At 34.8% G+C, this 14317-nt stretch overlaps 1 protein-coding gene across 1 annotated transcript in view; it reads left to right on the forward strand.

The window, feature by feature from the left end:
- The window catches only part of BIRC6 (baculoviral IAP repeat containing 6), a 173717-nt gene that overhangs the window by 96142 nt on the left and 63258 nt on the right, over nt 1–14317 (forward strand). Inside the window, exons 52-58 of the mRNA XM_032184553.1 lie at nt 895–1151; nt 2312–2420; nt 2953–3174; nt 6045–6825; nt 7826–7969; nt 9739–9868; nt 12489–12620. Coding sequence (XP_032040444.1) covers nt 895–1151; nt 2312–2420; nt 2953–3174; nt 6045–6825; nt 7826–7969; nt 9739–9868; nt 12489–12620 — 1775 coding nt within the window. The remainder of the gene's footprint in view (nt 1–894; nt 1152–2311; nt 2421–2952; nt 3175–6044; nt 6826–7825; nt 7970–9738; nt 9869–12488; nt 12621–14317) is intronic.

Consider the following 14317-nt stretch of genomic DNA (forward strand, 5'->3'; position numbering starts at 1 on the left):
ATTGTTAAAGAATAAGAGAGATAGGGTGGAAAATGCAATGTTTAACAAGTTTTGAATTTCTGCACTTTTTCTGTGCTTCTTATATTAGGTAGGACTCCGTACTCACTAAGGTTCACTGTAATTTATTGTAGATATTTATGACTGAAAAGGTGCATGTCTAGCCTTGCCATTACAAACTTCTAGTCCTCTTAAACGCTGCTATTTTTAGGGAAGCTATGCAAATGTATTATTTTAATGCCAACTACTACTGCAGGATTTTAACCTTATGACTATTAATAAATCAAATGGTGCCTAAGTGAGGCAATGAGCTTTTTCATCTTTCACATTTATATTGTGGTCAGCTTCTTTTAATGTTTAAAAACAAAAATTGCAAAAGCAAACCAACAATTAAATCCCACACCACTGCTCCAGAGACCCCACAAATCTGAGGTACTTATCAGCTGGCCCTGTTGGAAGAAATATGTAGTTACATCAAGAAATCCTGAGAAGCTTTAGTAATAAATCCTGCAGGCTAATTTTTCCTATCACATGTACAAGTATTGCAGGCTGTAAGGCATGCTTTCAAAACTAGAAAGAATGCATGTGGCCAAAAAGTTTGTTTTTATCCCTCTACACAACATTAGGTTAAAACATAAATGTATAAAATTCTACCTCTACCCACAAACTCTGCCTTTCTTACAACCTTAAACCAGTAGTTACAACAGCAATACTAGGGTATGTGATGTTCTACTCTTAGGTGCAGTTATTTTAATGTACTTTTCTCAGATGATGTCTGATTGCATCACAGCAGTTTTCTGCAGTACTTGTCATAGAATCTAATACAGGTAATTATTGATAAAAAATAAAATAATGAGAAGATGATACATTAGCTCATTTTGCTGTTTTCCTTTTCAGTATTGGATGGTTAAGATTATTACACCACTGCCTCACTCACATAAGTGATTTAGAAGGAATGATGGCTAGTGCTGCAGCACCCACTGCTAATCTGTTGCAGACCTGTGCTGCGTTACTGATGTCACCATACTGTGGTATGCATTCTCCAAACATTGAGGCTGTGCTTGTAAAAATTGGGCTGCAGTCCACCAGAATAGGCCTCAAATTGATTGACATTCTTCTAAGAAACTGCTCGGCATCAGGGAGCGATCCTGCAGGTGAGTGCAATGTCTGTCTTTTCAGCTGTTAGTGAAAAATCTGCTTGTGCAAACGTACAAATACAGTGTATATGTGTGTTACTTTTGGAGTCTGAATTTTGCTTGCCAGAACTTTCCGTTGTGTTTCTTGCTATCATGTAACTGGCTATTTTTTGAGTATCACAGTATATGAGTAGCTCTACAGTAGTAAAACAGTGCAACCACTATCGTTTTGATTGGTGTAGAATATACGATTAGGGGAATGTTTTAAAGTTACAAGAGTAGGCCATGCAATATATTGCAAGTGCAGCTGTGTATATATGTGTAGATGCTATGTATAGATGTTTCAACATAAAGAATATATCAGAGTATTTTTAAGGAAAATAAGTACAGCAATATTTGTAACAATCTATAGGACAGAGTAAATTCTGAATTGGGCTAAGCGAGACACTTGGACAACTGATCTATGTCCCACAGTGAAATGCACTGGTTTTTGTGTTTATGACTATATCACTTTCCTTTGCTGTTTTATGGCTTTGTAAATGAAAGAAATGTGAATTCTTACCTGTCCTTTTTTGGAGTTTCTGGTACGAGCAGAAAACACATTTTCGAAATGACTTCTATGGCATACCCCACCAAGAGTTAATGTTTCAGTGTAGCCCACTGTGTTTTATTGGAATGCAGTTCGATAGGAGAGTAGTTTCCTAAAGGGCAGGAGATGAACACAGCAAGAAAATGAGTAGGAACCAGTCCAAGGAATTCCTGGGCCTTAGTCCTGTTGATGGAAACTGGAGTTAAATAAGTTTCCATATTGAGATAAACGTTTGTTTCTGTGAAGCGTGAGGTTTGACAGCTCTATTGGTATTAGTTATGTGTTTTTGGAATATGTTGAAGAAAATCCTGAGAGTTAAACCTGTAAGTCTTTTATCTGATTCATGCACTGATTATTTTTTTTTCCTTGTTAGTAAGGCTGATTGTTGCATTGAACATATAAAACGTGCAGTATTGTGATAGTGGTGCATATAAGAGTTGTTTGTTAATGGCAAAGCTCAATTCAGTCTTAATAAAAATTTCATGAGTACTTTTTAAAGATACATATGTAAGTACTTCTATTATTTTCCCCTCTTCCCCCCCTCCTTTTTTTTTTTTTTTTTTTTTTTTTTTTTTTTTAATGCGGCAAGATCTGAATAGCCCTTTACTGTTTGGAAGATTAAATGGTCTCTCTTCTGACTCCACAATAGACATTCTTTATCAGCTTGGAACAACTCAGGATCCTGGAACGAAAGACAGGTAATGTTGTTTGGATAGTCATAAGGAAGCATAAATAAAAATGATTTGCTAAATAGTGGCTTTGTGTTACTGCACAAAATTTAAAATCTACTTGTTGTAATCTGTTTAAAATCTGATCATTACATGATAGCTTGAAAGTGCAGAAATCTAAAGATGCCTTTCAGCTTTCCCTCCTAGATGTTTGTATCCTCTGCACAGAATGCATCCCTCTCTTTTTTGCTCTTATGTAAGTTATAAAACTTAAAGTTCAACTGACTTTTCTCTGAGATACTTAGAACTTATTTACCTTCTATGTTTTCTTTCTCTGTACAAAGAAAGCTTACGTTTATCTGTCTAAGATGATATGTGTTTTTAATTAATCTTATCCTGTTAGTGATCTAAGGCTTGAAAAAGTGAGTTTGAGCTCGCTCTTGAACTCTGCTTCAAAAGAAGTGATAAATGTGTAAATCAGATTAACTTCCTGTCTTGGAGTAATTTGGTTTTGAGTGTTTCTTTGACCCTTTGTAATGTACTACATCATCTTGCCTTCCAGAATTCAAGCATTGTTGAAATGGGTCAGTGATTCTGCAAGAGTTGCTGCTATGAAAAAAAGTGGCCGGGTCAGCTACATTTGTCCAAATAGCTCAACAAGAGAGTATGGTCTTCTGATGCCATCTCCTTCCCATTTGCATTGTGTAGCAGCAATTTTGTGGCATAGTTATGAACTGCTTGTTGAATATGATTTACCAGCATTGCTGGACAGAGAGCTCTTTGAGTAAGTAAAGCAAGCAAAGTATTGTACCTTGTGTTTTTGTTAACTAAATTATTTTGTTCACCAAAAAGATACAACTTCAAGTGAAAAAAGTAGTGTAAATTGTCACCATCCCCGATGCTAATTGATAAATACTTGAAGATGTCTAAACAGGTAGCTTTGTAATTCTAAACACAAAACTTCAGATACTGCAGGCATAACTGAGTTGAAAAACAAAATTAAAAATAAAACAGTAGATCTATGTATGTGCTTACACATGTTTAAGGTATTCTGGTACATGGTTTTGTTTCTGTTTTTTTTTGAAATGGATAAGTCTGGATTGTTATTGTTTAAAATTGAGCATTTGCAGTAATTTTCAGAATAACTGAAACTAAACTAAACTAAATCACGTTCTTCATTGGTACTCTGTTATATAAGCATCATTACTCATACATGCAGTATCTTTAAGTGATAGCTAAGTGCTCAGGTCAGAGAGGGCAGAATTGTTTTACTGGAGTCACCAATTTTGTTCCTGCCATAGCCTGATTTGAAAGAAACAAATTACAAAATCTTGAGTGAAACTTGAACTTTGAATTTGTGGGTGTTTGTTGCTTGATTCTAAAGAAAGAAGAAAAAAACACCCTTAACAACAATGTATTTGAGTCCAGATAAAAAATATACAAGATAGCAGTGATTCCTAATTTATATTGCTCAACTATTTCTTCTGTGTAAACAAAACAAGAAAGAAGCCAAGATGGCTTTGTTTCACATGTATTGTAGAAATGTAGCTGTTGAAGTCCTGTGTCTAGTAAAGAAAGCATCTTTCATTTGTACCTTTGAATTCAATTCCAATTACTGAAAGGAACTTTGATAGCACATAGTTTTTTGTTGCCCGTAGGAACCTTTTATATTTTCTTTTCTACCTTATTTTCTTCTTTAGGTACAAACATTCAAACACTGGGAAATGTCCAAGTTATGGTCATTGGTAAAAGCATGTGGAGCTTTTGTATATGTGCAGCATAGCAGTCTTTAGATGTATACTACTAACTAGGCCTTTTCCTGAAGTACATCAGTGTTACTGTCATATAAATAACTGTTAATTCAAAATGAGCTTGTTCATTTTGGGAATCAATTTCAGGATTTTAAATTGCTCGTCAATGAGCCCTTTCAGGAATAAGAAAATGCATTTTTATCAATTTTAACATTTGAAAAGGAAGAGCTGTAATAAAATAGATTTCCTAAAATGGATAACCCTTTTGGATTTGCATCAATATGAAAGTGGGTTTAATAACTGACTTCCCATTCTTGAGAGAGAATGTGTTTTCATCATAGGATGAAATGAAGAAATACTAATAAAACTATTGCACCTAGTTTCAGTATACATGTTGCAATATAGTCCTGTTCCTCTACCTCCTGCCAACTAAAACTATAATTCATATCAACCAGCATATGGAGCAAATTACATATTTTTAATGAATACAAAAGGATTTTTGTCAGACATGGGTAAAATAATTCTTCTGATAAAAATAACATCCTCCGTGTATTCTTTGTCCTCTTTGATACTTTAACTTCTGAAATATTTTTGTTGATCCTAGCCATAACTCTATTTCTCCTTCATGTCATATTTCATTTCTCTTTTGGATGTATTTTCCAATCATCCCCATTTTTCATTTCAATATTTCTGTTTTGGACGATGGATGCAAAATTATTCCTTAGTTATTTTTCATCTAGTTGGAAAAGAATCTTATTTTTTACAGAGCATGAACTTACCCAGAAAATTTTGGCAGAAGGATTGCGTGAATATATAGTTGGAGAAGAGTTCAAGTGTGCCTTTATTGCATGTGGACTTTATTAAAAATAAAAATACTTGGCATGTGGAAAATTTTCCTGAAGTCACAGGTCCACTTGGTCACTGAGATGACTTGTTAGTGTTTTAGCTTAGAGCGTTTTTTAATCAGCCAGTAATAAAGCTTAATCATAAAATAACACTTCTATCCAGAAGAGGGAAGAACAGTCCTTGTCTTCAAACAGGAAATGTAATACGTGATGATAGATCCAAACTTATTAAAAACTAACATTGTAGTGGCATAAGGTGTGCGTCGCCTGTGGATGTAAAGGTTAAGATCATGTAACTTACTTACAGTGCTAGGGTAATGCAAATGCAGCTCAGTACTTTACCTACTCTGAACACATTTGTATGAAAAAATTGTTTTCACTGATTCACAAATAGCACTTCAGAAGTATAAGCTAAGTAAGAGGAGCAAAATTAGCTTTTGCATTCATGTGCTTTTGATTAACATTTCAGTTGATAGGATTTGAATAGAAGTGAAGTGAGTTCATAGAATTTTACTATCTCTCAGGAATAATTCCGTTGTTAACTTGTGTCCTAAGGAGGGCAAGGATGATGTCATTCAACCAACAAAAAGAAAAAAAAAAAAAAAGAAAAAAAAAAAGGAAATGTATTAAAATACTTCCAGCTTTTACAAAGGATTAATTAAGAGAGCTTTGTGAAAATGGGCATGTGGTTTTTAGTAGCTGCATCTTGGAGAGTTGAAAGCAAAGAGGGGTTATGGTTAGCTCAGAAGTGTGTAAATGTAAATTATGTGACAACTATCCAAAGTCTGAAATCGTGTCTTTCACTTGCAACGTGCCAGAAGAATCAGTTCTTAACTATTTTAAGTAAGGTATAATGAAGTAAATTCCAAGAGAAGGATGAGGAATGCCATCTGAGTAATGAAAGTCCTGCTGACACTGTGACCCAAAAGAGGCTGTCAAACTTAGCTCAGAGTTTTCCAGTAGTTTCTGGAATGGTTAATGTGGAAAGATAATGTATAAACTGAAAAAAACAATGTGAGTGCAAGCTATGCCTTGATGTGATTTTCTGTCTTCTACAGGTCGCTGTTTAACTGGTCCATGTCTCTTCCCTGCAACATGGTTTTGAAGAAAGCTGTTGATAGTTTGCTTTGCTCGATGTGCCACATCCACCCGAATTATTTTTCCTTACTCATGGGATGGATGGGTATCACTCCTCCTCCGATGCAGTGTCAACACAGACTGTCCATGACTGATGACAGCAAAAAGCAGGACCTCAGTTCATCTTTAACAGATGACTCTAAAAACGCACAAGCCCCTCTTGCACTAACGGAGTCTCACCTGGCTACTCTTGCTGCCTCATCTCAGTCTCCTGAAGCTATCAAGCAATTATTGGACTCAGGTTTGCCTTCACTGCTTGTGAGAAGTCTTGCTAGTTTCTGCTTTAACCATACTTCTAGCTCTGACTGCACTTCACAATCAATGGATATCACCCAGGATAGGCTCAGGAGGCATCATGTTCCACAGCACTTTAATAAAATGCCTATCACGGCAGACCTAGTTGCTCCTGTTCTCAGGTTTTTGACAGAAGTTGGCAACAGCCACATCATGAAGGATTGGTTGGGTGGTTCTGAAGTCAATCCACTGTGGACAGCACTTCTATTTCTGTTGTGCCATTCTGGTGCTACTTCTGGAGGACACAATGTGACTGCACAACAGACCAGTGCAAGATCTAGCTTGCTTTCTTCAACTGTAACAGCAGGGTTGACCACTCAACAGCGGACAGCAATTGAAAACGCAACAGTTGCTTTCTTCTTACAGTGCATTTCTTGCCATCCAAATAACCAGAGGCTTATGGCACAGGTGAGAGAAAAAACAAATGCCATTTTCATTTCTTTATTAATAACTACAGGTGAAACTTAACTAGTCCAAAATTTTAAAACTTTTTTTTAAAGCTTTCTTTAAGGTGGTTGGTTGGTTGGTTTGGGTGTTGTTCTTTTTGTAAATTGTCATCAACTGAGTGAAATTTGTGTTAAAACTGTTATCTTGTTGGTCTGACTTTGTAAAGTATAAAAATGTTTCAGCGTGACCATTCAGTGCTGTGTATGGATTTGTGTTCCTCTTGGCTGCATAAAGATGTACTTCTTACATTAATAAGGCACTTCAGAACAAAATCCAAAATACTATATATAAGTACATAAGATTAAACTCTTCTGAAGTAGAATTTGAAAATAAGGCTCCATACACATCTTTTAAATTAGAAACTTAAGGGAGATTTTCTGGTTAATTTGTTCACACAACCATACATGATGTGCAATTGGTGTTCAGGGATATGTGGACTATTACAGAACAGTTTACTATTCTAATGCAGATTCAGCTAATTTCCTCACAATTACTAACCTTTCAGACCTAGTTGAATAAAAGTACTTTTCTTTCAACATTAAGAATGTCAAGGCCCCGGGAACAGATAACTTGAGTGGGAAAAACAAACAAACAAAAAAAAAAAACACCACACATTTCCATATGAATGACCAGCACTAATACTTTTATTGAGTAGAAAATGTTTGCCTTAGTAATATGAAAGCCATTTTTCTGAATGCTTTATCTTCAGCTCTCTCTTGTTGAGTAGTCTACATGTTCACAATTACTTTGATGCTGTAGTCAATATTTTGAATGTTAAAAAAACAAAAACAAAAACAAAATCTGCTGTTGATGCTTTCTTCAGTGGTCCTCATTTCTGATCTGGTTTGAATGATAACTGGAAGGTGGATCTTAGGCACTGCCTACTATGGCTGTGTAGAGCTATATTTTAGAGACCTAAATATAGAAATATTTTAAATAGGATGTCATTTTGCATTCCCAGGTTCTCTGTGAATTGTTCCAGTCCTCTCCTCAGCGTGGGAACCTCCCAACCTCTGGAAATATTTCAGGATTTATTAGGAGGCTTTTTTTGCAACTGATGCTGGAGGATGAGAAAGTGACTTTGTTTCTTCAGTCCCCATGTCCAGTAAGAGCTTTTGATATCTGTATGGTGACCATGGATCAAATGTAGCCTAAAAAAAATCTGTGTATTGAACTTTGAAAGGTCACGCAGCAGCTTTTCCTACTATACACGTTTGAAAAGGAATGTTTTGGTGAATTGTAACTCAGCTTTTCAAAAGACAATTTAAGGCACTGCTGTGAGTCGAAGCTATCTTACTGAAAACATCATGATTCTGAAAGAATAGAAAGAACAGAAAACTGAAACATTTTAATATTATCCGTAAGCATTAGGAGTGAATCCTGATACAAGTTCTAGTCCTTACACCAGTTCTTTATCATCAGTTTCATTGAGGAATTAGTTTTGAAGCTTCAAAACTGGCAGAGATCCTTTAACATTAGCCACAACACCACAGATACTTTCTTGAGTGACAAATACTTGAACTGATTTGTAAAGCTAATGTATGCTTTTATAATTCTACATGCTTCACCAGAACAGAGTTATAATCAATGACTGAACTGCTGTGCTGTCAGCTGAAGCCTGCAAATAAAGAAACCTTCTGGAAAACCAGAACTATTAAAAGATCTGATACTGCCAGACAAGGAAAAAATATTTTCTACTTTGATTTCTGCTGTTCTTTCTCTATCTCAAAAGTGAAGTCCTACATGAAATACTACAACAGGGAAACTTGATCAGGAAGTGTAAAATGAAAAAGGGACAGCAAATCAGTTTTTTGTGCAAACACATTTTAAATGCTTTTGTTTTAACCTAGCTCAGATTAATTGTTAATGTGAAGTTTGGCAACATGGAGGTAACATCAATTTTCTAATAAGGCATTTTACATAGAACAGGTTTTTGCAGAGTTACTAAGTAACTCTATTAGTAAGTAAAGACAAAAATAAATTATTGAAAATAAATTTTCAGATACTTCAGTTTCTTCTGTTAACAATGCCAGGAAACAATTTGGCTGTTTTTACTGAGTAGAAAAAGGTTTCTCTTTTAATATCCAAGGAGAAGTCTTAAAAATAATATGAATGTGCAAAGTGTGTCCAACAACATAACCTTGAAAATATTGTATTCTCATTTTTATCTCTTAGGTTCCTACCAAAACTATATTTTATAAGCCAAATTCTCATTGTCATAAAGTATTAAATTCATTTAAGAGTACTGCACAATGCTAAATTGATTCTGAATATGAGTATTAGCAAACAGCTCTCCTGATGATGAGGGAAGGGAACAATAGCTCTTTGTACAGAAAAGTCTGTAAACAGTTACTGCAAGAAAAGAACGATACAAAAATACAATCAGAGCTTAGGCTAAAATATATTACCATATTTGAAATGTTTTAACTAGTAATAACTTAGATATATCATCTAAAATAAACTTTATGCTTGTCAGAGCACTAGAGAAATAGCAGCTTTCTCTATTACGAGTATATTGTGATTTTTCCTAACTTAATTTCAGAAATAGTTGAAAGTCTCTAACACTTAGTTTTGTCTCATATACAGATATTTAAAATATATTTAATAATAATAATAAATACACTGTATTGTTTCTTACACTAAAAATGTTCCAGGCTTTTTCAGCAAACTCTTTTGAGTTAAGAAATTACGTTTATCCAAGTTTGATGCATTTTTACTGTACACCTGTGAAGCTGAAGGGTATATAAGGTTTCTATTTCAGCTCACAGAAGACTTAACTTTATTTTGCTGAGGTGAGTTTATAAGAACTTAGTGTTTTAGCTTACTTCTGTATTTCAAATCATGTTAAAAGTTGACTTTTTTTTTTTATTTCAGCTGTACAAAGGTAGAATTAATGCTACTAGTCATGTTATTCAACATCCAATGTATGGAGCTGGACACAAATTTCGTACTCTTCATTTGCCTGTCTCAACAACTCTAGCGGAAGTTCTTGATCGTGTGTCAGGCAAGTTTGCAATATTTCTTGTTTTATTTTTTAAGTAGTTTAAAAAATAAAAGTAAAATAAAAAGGAAGCCTAAACTAAGTGTTTTTTACATGTATATTTGTAATGGTCATAGGTATTTGCCAGATGTAACACAGAGGTCTCAATTGTAAGCTTTTGCAAATGCGTTGCATGTTCCACTTCCATGTTTTCCTTCCATAGAACTCAAATTCTGGTAATTTAGCTACCATTTTTGTGGGGAAGGTTGGATTTTTGTTTGTTTGTTTTGTTTTTAAGTATTCATGTATAGTTGCAAATATACCTTGAGAGATTTAAGAATACAAGTGATACTGCAAATACTAGTCTTTAAAATGCCCTGTCTTTCACCCAGTCACTTAAATATTCCCAAATAATGGCACATGAATATCCCAAAAGGAAGATGAAATGATGTTGCTATGAACAGGACATAAATGAGGGATACTCTGTAGATACAGATTTGTACATTGTATAAAATTTTCAGTTTACTTACTAAATGGAGATTGAAAAGTATATCAAGAATATCAAGGCGTGGATTTATTGGAAATTTAAATAAAAATAAATACTTACACTAGTTGAATACACATGGGGCAATGAATCTATAGGGGGTTCTGCTGACCAGGCCTCCACATTCCATAATTAGCTGTGAAGTGTGCATTTAGCTGCATACATCTCTGACTAGGTATGTATGTTCTTACATGTGGTTAGGTTTGTATGTGTTTTGTTTTGTTTTAACTCCTCAGTATAGGATCAAATTTAATTTTGGAAACAGATCTCTGGAGTTCAGAGGAACTATGGCCTTTTTATGCCTGCTTAAAATCTTTATATTTAATTAATTAACAAATGCATTAGGGCAATAAATGTGTTACCTAATGAGTTGATAGAAGTACTGTAATGGTATTTGGTGTTTCCAACACCAGATAAAACAACGTTTGCTTCAGGATGTTGATCAAAAACAGTGAAGTCTAGAAAAATGCTTGAAGCTTATTTATCAGGGAATAATTTACTGTTTCACATGGAAATCTGTATTCACTTAGCATCCAGACATGCTCATGTGTGGATTGTTACCAAGGTCTCTAGTTACTTGTGCTATTTACAGTCAGAATTGCTCTAATGGGGGAGGCTGTCATGCACATGAGGTAAGGATCTGTTGTTGAGCCGTGACATAACCTGTACTGAATAGCTGCCTCGGTGGTGCATTGTGCTCAACTTGATAGCCAGTGCTAACAGGGACTGGGGAGGGGAATGTGGTGATGTGATGTGCGGTAATGCACATAATTGAAATCGATCAAATGCTGACTGCTTAAGGTGTCTTAACTCTGCTTTATGCTACCGAATTGTTTCATTTTAAATTGGAAAAATTAGTTCTGGGAAAGTTCAGGTTCTTTTATGTTTTCCTCTCTCATCTGTTGTGATTTTTCTGATGGTATTAAAAGCTTTGTGATTCTTAGATGTCATTCAATGAAGTCCATGGTTAGGATAGTAAAGGAGTTTTGAATATACAAGGAGTAAAACTGTGTGCTTAGGGTGATGGAGGGAGAGAAGGGATTGACTGGGGTGGAAAAGAAGAAAAGACTGCCACCACTGCAACAGTAGGAAGTCATGAAGATCCTGTGTTGGAGGCTTTCCCTTGGATTATTTTTTCTTTCTTTAACTATGCTACTAATGTTGTCTACTATTTTAAGATCTCCAATTGATCATTTCGTATGTTCTGCAAATAAAAATCATAAGCACATTCGTTTTGTACTTTTTTTCCCTGTTTTAAGAAAAAATAAAGCAGAGTTTAAAATCATTGCTTAATCTGCTGCTCACATCCCTTTACCAGAGGAAGAAAATGTGCAGTGTCATGGTAGATAGGTATGCTTAGGATGAGTACCAGTTGTTTTGTATTCCACCCACCTTAGTTTTAATTTACTGGTTGTGAGAAGTCAGGAAGACTGAAAAACAAAGGTGGATATTACTTGAATACTAAAAATACCAATGCTTGAGCATCCTCAGTAGTTTAATTAACAAACTTTAAATTGTCTGTCACTAAATGGGCATTCAGTCCATAGGGACCAAACTAGAGCTACTCTGAAGTTTAAATAATACTAATGAATATTTTTTAAAAGTTCATACCGAGTGTGAAATATGTATCCACAAATTATATATATATATATATACACACACACATGTATACATAAATAGACGAAAATTTAGTGTAGACATTGAGTCCTCAGTAGTACAGCTTTACACTCTTATCTTCTCCAAAGCAATTGGAGAATGACTGGCAATTTTAATGGCAGTGTTGTAACTTACAAGGCGTAAAATAAACCATTGTTTTTCTAATCTCATTTTAGATGTTTGCAGTTGTGTTTTAATGTATGTATACTTCACCTGTCATGTAGTAGTTTTAACAGTTTTAAATTGACAGAGGACTTTTTTTTGGGGAAGAGGAGGCCAGAATTACAATACCTTAATGTATAGATATTTGTAAGAACATTACTGCTTGAGATAGAAGTCTAAGTTATGTAAACAGTTGAGAATAGTAATTTTTAAGAGCCTAGAAACTGGTAACAAAATCAACTTGGTATATTGAAATACTCTCCTGCTTTTTTTCCCATGTAGATACACCCAGCATCACAGCTAAGCTAATTAATGAACAGAAGGAAGATAAAGAAAAAAAGAACTATGAAGAAAAAGAAAAAGTTAAAGCAGAAAATGGATTCCAGGACAATTACAGTGTTGTTGTTGCTTCTGGTATGTTTTTTTCTTTCATCTTCTGAAAAAAAGAATCTTTCTGACATTGCAAGTGAGGGGAAAATCGCATCTACCTAATAATTCATTTAATTACTGATGCTTAGAAAAAAATACAGTGCCCAGTTCATCTAAGTGGCTGCTAAGCAGCAAAGATGAGTTCCTGGTAGTAGAACTGCTGCTTCTGCTGAATTATATACTTGGGCAAATTTGTACCTAAATGTGGCTGTGGTATGTTGTGGATGCTGTGGCTAGTGTAGGCACATACCTGGAGTATAGATTATATGGGAAGATATTAATGTTTGTGTACTATTAATAGTGGTTGGGTATTAGTTCCTCAGCCTTTGTGCAGTGTTTAGTGCATCAGAGTTTAACCACCTATTTCCACAATATGCTTTGGAAATACAAGGATTCACGTACTTTACATAACAACTGTGTTTAAAAACTGTCAGATGCATAAGTCATATAAGCACAAAGCCATGTTATTCCACTTGGAAACCACAAATAAAGGGTCTTCTTCCAAAGCTTTCACCTTGTAAAAAATCACTTGAAGGTCCTTCTGAAATCACTCATAAACCCTTCTTCAAAATTGCTATGGAGGTTATAGATTGAACACAGTAGTCTTGCAGTGGTACAAGAAGATTACAGTTCAGGTGATGGCTATAGAGATAATTATTCTTTCAGTTTGAAGTTTTGGTGTGTTTGAGAGATTATTAAACTTCAAACTACCCTTTTCCTGTCCAGCTTTCTGCCCTCATTGAGCTTTCTTAATTTCATTTACACTTCATGAAGCATGAAGAAGAGATGCTGATTTCCTTTGACTTCTGGCACCAATATTTCTTAAGCTTTTCTTTCCAGGATTTTAGATGTAGATATAATTCTAAACTCAACTGTTGAATTAGGAAGCAGTTTCACGGATCTTGTTATATATTTAAAACAATACAGCTGCTTGTTAATTACAGTATCTTTATTTGCAGAGATTCTTGCAGTAGGTGCCACTTAAACAGAATAAACGTGTTTTGATGAGATCTAAAACATTAAGAGATTTAAGTTAAGGGTTAAAACATGAATAAAGAATCTGGGAAGGAAAAAAAACAAAAACAAAAACATTTCAATATTGAAGATAAGGCATAGCATAACCAGCTGTCTCATCCCACTTTTATCTCTGATCATACTGCCCAATATAACCCATGGCCCGTTCAGAAAGAAACAGACTTCAGTTCTTCCTTTTTTTGTTTGTTTGTATTTCTTCTGGTTAGGTAAAACAGCTTAAATGTAAATTGATTTAATTTGCATTTGGTTCTACCGCTTGTTCATGGAACCTTTTCTTCTTTTGTTTATAGCTTTTTATGTTTCCTGTTTTGTACATTAGTCTCGTCAAAAAGTCACACAGCCACCGTTTAACTTGTTCCCTATTGGCAAAATTATTAGAGAGCAGAGATGTTATTTGCAGCCTGATCTGCCTGAGACAAGCTGTTTTAGTGGACTGAGATTGAGTATTATAGCTGCTCCTACTGATCAGCTGAAACCAGAACATATTACAACGTTTCAGGTCATGATGATGTTAGTTTGCCAGCTGCTCTCGGCAGATTATAATGCAGTAGTTTTATGTGTCTTTGTATTTGCATCTGTTAACTTCTTTACTTGATCTATTGCCTGTCTGGAAGGGTGCACAATGCAAGTCCAGTTTTGATGTACCT

This window comes from Aythya fuligula, chromosome 3 (assembly GCF_009819795.1).
Source record: "Aythya fuligula isolate bAytFul2 chromosome 3, bAytFul2.pri, whole genome shotgun sequence".
Lineage (NCBI taxonomy): Eukaryota > Metazoa > Chordata > Aves > Anseriformes > Anatidae > Aythya > Aythya fuligula.